The sequence below is a fragment of the Coregonus lavaretus genome, assembly GCF_964263955.1.
Source record: "Coregonus lavaretus genome assembly, chromosome: 18".
In the NCBI taxonomy this organism is placed as follows: domain Eukaryota; kingdom Metazoa; phylum Chordata; class Actinopteri; order Salmoniformes; family Salmonidae; genus Coregonus; species Coregonus lavaretus.
This window is the reverse complement of record NC_140005.1, coordinates 20,218,144-20,228,557: the sequence shown is the minus strand read 5'-3', so window position 1 is coordinate 20,228,557 and position 10,414 is coordinate 20,218,144. Positions and strand designations below refer to the sequence as shown.

The window sequence follows — 10,414 nt, the reverse complement described above, 5'->3', positions numbered from 1 at the left end:
GGCTATCAAATGCTATCAACCTGTCAGAGAACAGTCTCAGTTGAGGGCAGGAACTATTGACCAATCACGAGTCTTAAAATCATGCAAATCCACTACAACCAATAAGAAGACGTAATATGCTTTACACCCCTGCGCGCCCCCACAAGAGGAAGAGGCATGTCTATGGAAGGAAAATGTCATGGAAAGACAAAATGTCTTAGCCAGCAGGTGGCAGCATTGAATTGCTGAAGGGCGTAAACCAACCAATGTTTATAGGCGTGGCCACGCGAAGCAATGGGCGTAACTTGACGTTGCTCAGTATGTTTTTAAGCTTGCTGAGTGCCAAGCTTTCTCGAGGGTTATAGAGAAGGATTTGTGGCTGTTGGCCTGAATTAAGACATGAAGAAATACAGAGAACGATGGAGAGCAAATTCTGCATTTTGACCGACACAGAAGACCTCAAAACCCTGATTTCGAGTACCGAAGAGAGTCTGCAAATTGAAAGGTAACGTTACTAACGTTTGCTAGCTAGCTAGTTGCTGCTAAGCGAACTAGCTAATTTGCATGTGATCTAGTTAGCTAGACAAACCAACCAATAAATCCCTTGGAAAACATTAGTAGATAATCCGACTTCAACATTTTGCAATATTGCATCCACACTTAAATGCACCAACACGTGGGTTTTGAAGACTTCACTAGTTACAATGGAGATAGCTAGCTATTAACGTTAGATGGTCTGCTAAGCTAACGTCTACTAGCAGCTGGTGTATACCAGGGGCGTATTCATTACGCTGGTTATGTGGTCATGGCTAGAAGGGATACAGCTTTTGTCAAATTAACGTCAAAAGTAGATTTATTTTGTGTGTATTTTAGCTAACCCTTTCACTAATTTTAAACTAATTCTTAAAACCTGCTGTGTAAATTCTCCAAACCTGCTGCGTAAATTCTGCGTAAATCCTCCTAACCTGCTGCTTAAATGTCAAATCTGAAAAAAAGCTGTAACCCATCTAGTCAAACCCCGATTCTGTTGCAAAACGTTACTTAAACGGAAGCGAACGAAACGGGGAGGGACCTACCTGCATTTATCCAATAGAAACTCTCGTTTTAGTTGCGTTTTAAACGGTTTGGGATGATTACACCCCTGTGTGTGTGTGTGTTGCAACTTGAATGTCAAAAGTATCTTGGTTGTATCGAAGCTACATACAAGAGAGCATTAATTATAGCTAGCTGCCATGTTAGTCTTCAATTCGATTTATCAAATGATACTGACTGAACACGTATCATATTTTTTTAATATATTCATTATGTAGCAAGCTACCAGGGTTTGCATTGCAAATGTGCATGTCATCGTCAGATCCGACAGTTGGCTTGCTACAAGATAGGATGACCACTGGTATGAGGGATGTATTGCCATGCACACTCATACGTAGCTTAATTATTTAGGCATTTAGTAAATTATGAATACCTTCCTTCACCAATCCCATGCAGGAAAACTCTTATTAATCATAAGGAAGATGAAGGTAAGGATTTGAGGATATAAGCTGATCCTAGAACTGTGCTTAAAGGTTAAGTATGTATAAACCAAATCTCTATTTTTTATGTAAATAGGATGTTATAGAAGGGTCCAGACACCTTTTTGTGATTTCACATGTTTTAACTTAACGCAAACAGCAAATCACTTCCTCATCCTTTTGTAGTATGGGGGCCCTGAAAAACATGAACAAAGGCTCCAAATACATCCTTTTAGAAACGGCAAAGCTGTCAGTACAGTGATGCAGGTCTTTAGATGTTGTACACGTTAAATTGTGTCATTCCAAACTTTAGCCGCAACGTTATATTCCATTTTGTTGCGACTCGAGCGATACCTCTCCATCCATTTTGCAGGTAACTGCTCAATTAAAATAAACACTTAAATGAGGGATACAAAGTATGTGGACACCCCTTCAAATTTGTGGATTCGGCCTTTTCAGCCACACCCGTTACTGACTGGTGTATAAACCCGAGCACACAACCATGCAATCTCCATAGACAAACATTGGCAGTAGAATGGCCCGTACTGAAGAGCTCAGTGACTTTAAACGTGGCACCGTCATAGGATGCCACCTTTCCAACAAGTCAGTTCATCAAATTTCTGCCCTTCTAGAGCTGCCCCGGTCATCTTTAAGTGCTGTTATTGTGAAGAGGCAACGTCTAGGAGCAACAACGGCTCAGCCGCGAAGTGGTAGGCCACACAAGCTCACAGAACTGGACCGCCGAGTCCTAAAGCTCGTAGCACTCTAGAGCAGTGGGAATGTGTTCTCTGGAGTGATGAATCATGCTTTACCATATGGCAGTCCGACGGATTTATCTGGGTTTGGCAGATGCCAGGAAAACGCTACCTGCCCCAATGCATAGTGCCAACTGTAAAGTTTGGTGGAGGAGGAATAATGGTCTGGGGCTGTTTTTCATGGTTCGGACTAGGCCCCTTAGTTCCAGTGAAGGGAAATATTAACGCTACAGCATACAATGACATTCTAGACGATTCTGTGCTTCCGACTTTGTGGCAACAGTGTGGAAGAACTTGACTGGCCTGCAAAGAGCCCCTACCTCAACCACATCGACCCCATAGGCCTAATCACCAGTGCCCAACCTCACTAATGCTCTCGTGAATGGAAGCAAGTCTCCGCAGCAATGTTCCAACATCTAGTGGATAACCTTCCCAGAAGAGTGGAGGCTGTTATAGCAGCAAAGGGGGGACCAACTCCATATTAATGTCAATGATTTTGGAATGAGATGTTCGATGAGCAGGTGTCCACCTACTTTTGGCCATGTAGTGTATATTGAAAGCATGCGGTGCTTCCACACAGGAAGTTCCAGACACTTGTAGAATCCGTTCCAAGGCGCATTGAAGCTGTTCTGGCAGCTCGTGGTGGCCCAATGCGCTATTAAGATACTATATGTTGGTGTTTCCTTTATTTTGGTAGTTACCTGCAGCAGCAGGCTACACGAAAAATGGAACAGTTACAGACTGCTCGAGTCGTGCAAAAGGGAATATAACATTGCGGATCAAGTTCTGAATGACAACTTCATGTGTACATCTAAAGACCTGCATGACTATACTGACAGCTTTGCTGTCTCTAAAAGGACGTTTTGGGGTGTTTTTGGAGATTTTGTTCATATTCCTTCAGGGCCCCCATACTACACAAGGATGAGGGAGTGATTTGCTGTTTGGGGTAAGTTTCTCTAAAACGTGAAAAGGTGTTTTGGATCCTCTATGACATGCCATTTACATATTTATTTTTGGTTGTAAAAAAGAACTTATCCTTTAAGGGCAACTTCAACCGAGAGCGAATGATAACATATACCTTCAGGTCCCGTGTAGCTCAGTTGGTAGAGCATGACGTTTGCAACGCCAGGGTTGTGGGTTCGATTCCCACGGGGGGCCAGTATAAAAAATATATGCACTCACTAACTGTAAGTCGCTCTGGATAAGAGCGTCTGCTAAATGACTAAAATGTAAATGTAATGTTGTTTCCCTAGGACCAAGACATTGTTTGAGGAGATCCGTGCATCCATCAACAACAATGATGAAGAGGACCGTTCCTTTTGGAGGCCTGTGCTCCCATGGGGGGGCGTCTACACCATCAGGGCAGGGAGGAAGGCCATCTCATGCACCCCTCTGTATGTTAAGATAAGCCTAAAGAACACCTGCACCATCGATGGGTTCCTCATGATTCTTTATGTCATTCTGAGAGACAACCAGAGCTTTCCCCGGGAGGTGGGCGTATTCCTGGGCAGGCAGTTTGTGGAGCATTTCCTCTACCTGATGGACTCCTATGACTACACCACCGTTAAGATGCTGTGGATCTGGGACAGGATGTCCAAGAGGCAGTACCGCTCAGTGATCCACCATGCAGCATTGGAGATCGACCTATTTGGTAACGAACATGAGAACTTCACCAAGAACTTGGAGACAATGATGTCTACCATGCAGGAGAGTCTGTGCACCAACTGGAGCTGTCCTGCTCGTTTCCAGGAGTTCATACAGAAAACCATCAACATCAAGTAAGAGAGGCAAAGGCTATAAGCCAAAGTCTGCACTATATCTCCCAGAGCTGGTTGAGCTTCTGCTCAGAGACCAGTAATCCTTCATTTGTATGAAAACCAATAGTGATTCACTGTAAATAAGGTAACTAAAAAGCTATGAGTTAAAATGGGAGGACCTTCCTTGTCTCTATTGCTTGCTTTGCTAATTCTTCAATTCTTCTGCTTGCTTTGCTGGTCTACACCTCTGTCTTCAAGAGGCTTTTATTTCTCCCCCTTGACACGCTGCTTGACTAAAATAAGGTCCAGCTGTCTAATGGGTCACAGTATGAAATGATGAAGTGTGGTTGGTTTAGAAACAGCTCTGGTCCAGTCTCTGCCAGAGCCTTATAAAGTCATGTTTACCCATGGTGGGCTGCATGTAGACCGTGGATTATACTGTACCTATTACCAAATCCTAACCACTATGTTAAGTCTTTCTTTCAGTTTGGAGATTACGTGGATTAATTAGGTTAGTGTAAATACAGTACATGTATGTAGCCTGATACTGGTGGTGGATAGAGTTTATCACTCAATGTATAAATCTGAAGCATCTGGTTGGCATTTCCACTCCCCACCAAATATGGTGAGGATAGGAAGCCCAGTGGCCAGCAGTGGGAGAGTATAATAATAATAATATGCCATTTAGCAGACGCTTTTATCCAAAGCGACTTACAGTCATGCGTGCATACATTTTTTTGTGTATGGGTGGTCCCGGGGATCGAACCCACTACCTTGGCGTTACAAGCGCGGTGCTCTACCAGCTGAGCTACAGAGGACCATAGACGGGTTGGTTGGTATAGGCGGGTTGGTTTTTTAGTAACAAAACCAACGCGTGCGCAACTATTGGGCAAAACGGACAGGGTTGGTTTAGATTGTTGACAACATGTAAACTATATATTTCGTCTCCAATGTTTATTGAAAACAAATACATTTGCACAATGAGCACTTGTCTCTCAAATACACTGTGACAATTGTTGGTTAGATAGCTAATTTTTGCCCCTCGCCTTTACCCTCAGAACAGCCTCAATTCGTTGAGGCATGGACTCTACAAGGTGTCGAGAGCATCCACAGCCTATGTTGACTCCAATGCTTCCGACAGTTGTGTCAAGTTGGCTGGATGTCCTTTGGGTGGTGGATCATTCTTGATACACATGGGAAACTGTTGGGCTTGAAAAACCTAGCAGCGTTGCAGTTTTTGACATAAACCGGTGCGCCTGGCACCTACTACCATATCCCGTTCAAAGGCACTTACATGTTTTGTCTTGCCATTTCACCCTCTGAATGGCTCACATACACAATCTATGTCTCAAGGCTTAAAAATCATTCTTTAACCCGTCTCATCCCCTTCATCAACACTGATTTTGAAGTGGATTTAACAAGTGACATCAATAAGGGATCATAGCGTTTACCTGAATTCACCTGGTCAGTCTGTCATGGAAAGAGCAGGTGTCCTTAATGTTTTGTACACTCTGTGTATATTTGGTTTAACTACATGGTGTTCAGAGTCAGCCTTCTTACCCTTTTTCTTCCCTCCCAGTCCTCCTCATGAGCTGCCCCCTAGAGATCCCATTCAGTCAGCAGTGGATGAGTTCTTCTGTCCCAAGATCATTCTCTGCAAAGAACTGGGGTGAGAGACATAATGTAAAAAAAAAAAAAAGATATATATTGGCTCCTCTCCGGAGGACAAAAGTAACTTTGTTTTACATTTGAGTTTTGTACAGCTATTCTGTTACATATACATCATTCATACATTTTTACATACATGGTGCTTTTATACACAGTATTACATTACATAAATATTGTTTGATATACACAGTACACATTAAAATATACTCCTACATATACGGTATACATTATAGTGTATTCAGAAAGTATTCAGACCCCTTCACTTTTTCCACATTTTGTTACGTTACAGCCTTATTCTAAAATTGATTAAATTGTTTTTTTTCCCCTCATCAATCTATACACTACCCCATAATGACAAAGCAAAAACAGGTTTTTAGAAATATTTGCTAATTTTATATATATATATATATATATATATATATATATATATATATATATATATATATATATATATATATAATATAAATAAAATGAAATCACATTTACATAAGTATTCAGACTCTTTACTCAGTACTTTGTTGAAGCACCTTTTGCAGAGATTACAGCCTTGTGTCTTCTTGGGTATAACACTACAAGGTTGGCACACCTGTATTTGGAGAGTTTCTCCCATTCTTCTCTGTAGATCCTCTCAAGCTCTGTCAGGTTGGATGGGGAGCGTCGCTGTACAGCTATTTTCAGGTCTCTCCAGAGATGTTCGATCGAGTTCAAGTCCGGGCTCTGGCTGGGCCACTCAAAGACATTCAGAGACCTGGGTCATTGTCCTGTTGGAAGGTTAACCTGGGTCATTGTCCTGTTGGAAGGTTAACTTTTGCCCCAGTCTGAGGTCCTGAGTGCTCTGGGGCAGGTTTTCATTAAGGATATATCTGTACTTTGCTCCTTTCATCTTTGCCTCGATCCTGACTTGTCTCCCAGTCCCTGCCGCTGAAAAACATCCCCACAGCATGATGCTGCCACCACCATGCTTCACCATAGGGATGGTGCCAGGTTTCCTCCAGACGTGACGCTTGGCATTCAGGCCAAAGAGTTCAATATTGGTTTCATCAGACCAGATAATCTTGTTTCTCATGGTCTGAGAGTCCTTTAGGTGCCTTTTGGCAAACTCCAAGCGGGCTGTCATGTGCCTTTTACTGAGGAGTGGCTTCCGTCTGGCCACTCTACCATAATGGCCTGATTGGGTGAGTGCTGCAGAGATGGTTGTCCCTCTGGAAGGTTCTCCCATCTCCACAGAGGAACTGTGGAGCTCTGTCAGAGTGACCATCGGGTTCTTGGTCACCTCCCTGACCAAGGCCCTTCTCCCCTGCTTGCTCAGTTTGGCAGGGCAGTAGGAAGAGTCTTGGTGGTTCCAAGCTACTTCCATTTAAGAATGATGGAGGCCACTGTGTTCTTGGGGACCTTCAATGCTGCAGACATTTTTTGGGACCCTTCCCCAGATCTGTGCCTCGACACAATCCTGTCTCGGAGCTCTACGGACAATTCCTTCGACCTCATGGCTTGGTTTTTGCTCTGGCATGCACTGTCAACTGTGGAACCTTATATAGACAGGTGTGTGCCTTTGCAAATAATGTCCAATCAATTGAATTTACCACAGGTGGACTCCAATCAAGTTGTAGACTCATCAAGGATGATCAATGGAAACAGGATGAAACCTGAGCTCAATTTCGAGTCTCATAGCAAAGGGTCTGAATACGTATGTAAATAAGGTATTTCTGTTTTAGTAGGTTTTTCTTGCAAACATTTCTAAAAACCTGTTCTTGCTTTGTCATTATGGGGTATTGTTTCAATTGATGAGGGGGAAAAATAATTTAATCCATTTTAGAATAAGGCTGTAACGTAACAAAATGTGGAGAAAGGGTCTGAATACTTTCCGACTGCACTGGTGTTACAGATCATGAGCTTTTAATCCAAGAGTATTATTATATTGTTAATTGATTGACAGTGGCTGTCCAAATCTCCCCAGAGACTTAATGTTGAATCACCATATTTTCTTATCTGTTCTTTCTATGATGCTGACTGATTTTGCTTTCTGTTCTTCAGGTGTAATGGGTTGAGGGAGTTCTCTCAGAGGGTATTCTGCCATGGACCACCTCCTTTTGTCATTCTCAACATGCAGCTTTGGAAGTCTGAGGAGCTGTCCTATGTTCCCTACCATCTGGCCCTGTCCCAACACAGGTAAAGAAATCATCCAGGCTCTGTCGTAGCTGGCCGCGACCGGGAGACCCATGGGGCGGCGCGCACAATTGGCCCAGCGTCGTCCAGGGTAGGAGAGGGATTTGGCCGGCAGGGGATGTAGCTCAGTTGGTAGAGCATGGCGTTTGCAACGCCAGGGTTGTGGGTTCGATAAAATAATGTATGCACTAACTGTAAGTCGCTCTGGATAAGAGCGTCTGCTAAATGACTTAAATGTAAATGTAGAGCAGGAGGACTCATATCCCAGCCTCATTGTCTTAGTTGCTGTTTATTTTTCTCCCTGGATGTTAAATGTAATTGATTGGCGATATGTTTTTATTTTGTTTAAACAGTAACCTACTTGCCTGTACTTTGCGATTTGCACTGATTTCTTTAAGCTTTTTCTGGTAACTGAGAATGGTCTTTAACATGCAGAAACATCAAATTGTAACTCCCTGCTTTTCCATAGGTACTCACTGGAGGGCGCCACACTCTTCAACAAGGAAGAGCATCACTACTCCGCAGCCTTCCAGATAGACGGCTACTGGATGCACTATGACGGGCTGAGGAGCGACAACCTGATCCTGTTAAACAAGCCCCCTGAACTCCTGCTGCTCTCTTCCCTTGTCTACATCCGCGCCTCAGACAAATGAGATGCACTAATGTAACCAAGCAGGGATGGGGTCAGTTCTATTTTTCATTCCATAATTTCAGGACGAATAGAAATTCTCCTGAATTTACTTGAATTGAAAAGGAATTGACCCCAATTGTGTCACCATGGTTCAGAAGGGACACAGAATGGAGGTAGACACTAGACAGCACTAATAGGAAGGCATCTTTTGAAAATTGCACATCTACACTAACACCTTCCTGTTTATTGCCCTTCATTCACAGAAAAGAGAATCCAAGTTACCTTACATTTGGCTCATGATGTTTGTCTTCCATCCCTCAGTGAGCTCTTACCAGATACTTTTATCACCTAATCATATTTTATGAATTTTTTATCTAGTTTGAAAATGCTTATACCACATTTCCAAACTTTTTATGACTTTTTGTTTTGTTTTATACTTTGAGATGACTTTTTGGAATGATGTGCTCCATTTTGCCTGACTGTTGCCTCAAACGCTCACTGTGCAAAATGATAAGTGCATCTTCTCTTTGGGCATGCTTGGAATCCAAGAATATATGCATGGACTATAATAGTTCTGGGCAGGTATGCATATTATTGAAGAATCAACTCAACCTTAAATAGCTTTACTGCAAAAAAAAAAAAAAGCAGAGGTAAAGTTTTGCATTTTGTTGTCTTGGGTGGGATGGCTGCACTTTCAGAGAAGCAAATTTGGCTAATTAAACTTTGACGTAGAATTGTCAACAGGGTATAGGCTAGACTAGTGAAGCATCAGAGAGATTCTACAGGACTCATCTACTACAATCCATTTGTGCATATTTGCCCTGACCTCAGATCAAACTGGTGCTTTTTTGTACTATTTTCCATTGTCGTTTAAAAACAGAGTATTGCTTTGCATTTTGTGGAAATTCAATCATTATCCTTGATTTACTTGCTTGTTTTAAGATGTCCATTGGGCTTCAACTTGGTGGATGTGAAAGTCACACTGCATTAACTTGTGTTTAAAATGAATACATGCTCAAATAATTATTGTATAAATTGTCATATAAAATGTATCATTGGACAAAATATCAGTTCTGTCTTAAATGTAAGTAATTACTTGTACTTACAAGTACCCCCGCACAGTGACAGAAGTGCTTCTTGAGTGCTTGACTTTCATAGTAGCATATAATACCCTGCATTCAATTTATTCTGCACAATTCAATAACAAGGTACATTACATCCAATCTAAACAAGATGTCAAACCTTTAGTAAATATTAGTATACAAATGTGATTTTTTTAATGCATTTGATCATTTGGAAATAACATTACTGCTCATCACAGGCTTCATATGCAAAATGTAATGTTAAGCATAGAACCTCTGCCAATTTATCAGTGTACAATTTAATCTGTTGGAACTACATAACGAAACTGTCTTCGAGCAACAATCCTTGTGTTCATGTATTGAATGGTGTTTTAGTTAATTTTTTCTATGCAGTCATTGAAGTCTTTTTAAAAAAGCAATACAAATATTTTTTATATTCTAGCGTTTGTATGTTGGTTTGTTGTACATAGAACTAAGAAACTAGAGACAAGAACAAAGCGTACCTTTTAAGGCAGGCATTTATTAATTTTAACAGGGTACGACCGCACCACATAAATAAACTGGCTAAAATGTTCAAAGCATGATAAAATGTGGGGAAAATACTGCTTCTACAGCAAGGTTCTTGTAGTTCCAGTAATAATCCACAGGATATACAATTCAAGATTATCACCTTCAGTCACACTCATGGGAAATGTAAAAGAAGCAATGGTCATTTGGCTAACATTGACATCGGTTTCAATATATTTTTTTCTAGACACGAGACAGTAGTGACCTTAATCTTTTCCATGTTTGATGTTAGTACTCCCTCTGCATTCTTTAGTAAAACAAGCACTTTGGTGAGAGTGGTGGCCGAACAAGACATGGT

The 10,414-nt window shown here is 41.6% G+C and overlaps 1 protein-coding gene across 1 annotated transcript; it reads left to right on the top strand.

Annotated features, from left to right (window-relative positions):
- Positions 1-296: 296 nt before the first annotated feature.
- LOC311145490 (uncharacterized protein C14orf28 homolog) lies at positions 297-9,985 on the top strand. The gene is made up of 5 exons (XM_084181743.1): positions 297-484; positions 3,499-4,023; positions 5,582-5,671; positions 7,705-7,839; positions 8,306-9,985. Exons 1-5 carry the CDS (start codon positions 399-401, stop codon positions 8,487-8,489), a joined length of 1,020 nt encoding a protein of 339 aa, XP_084037869.1. The 5' UTR covers positions 297-398; the 3' UTR covers positions 8,490-9,985.
- Positions 9,986-10,414: the final 429 nt, after the last annotated feature.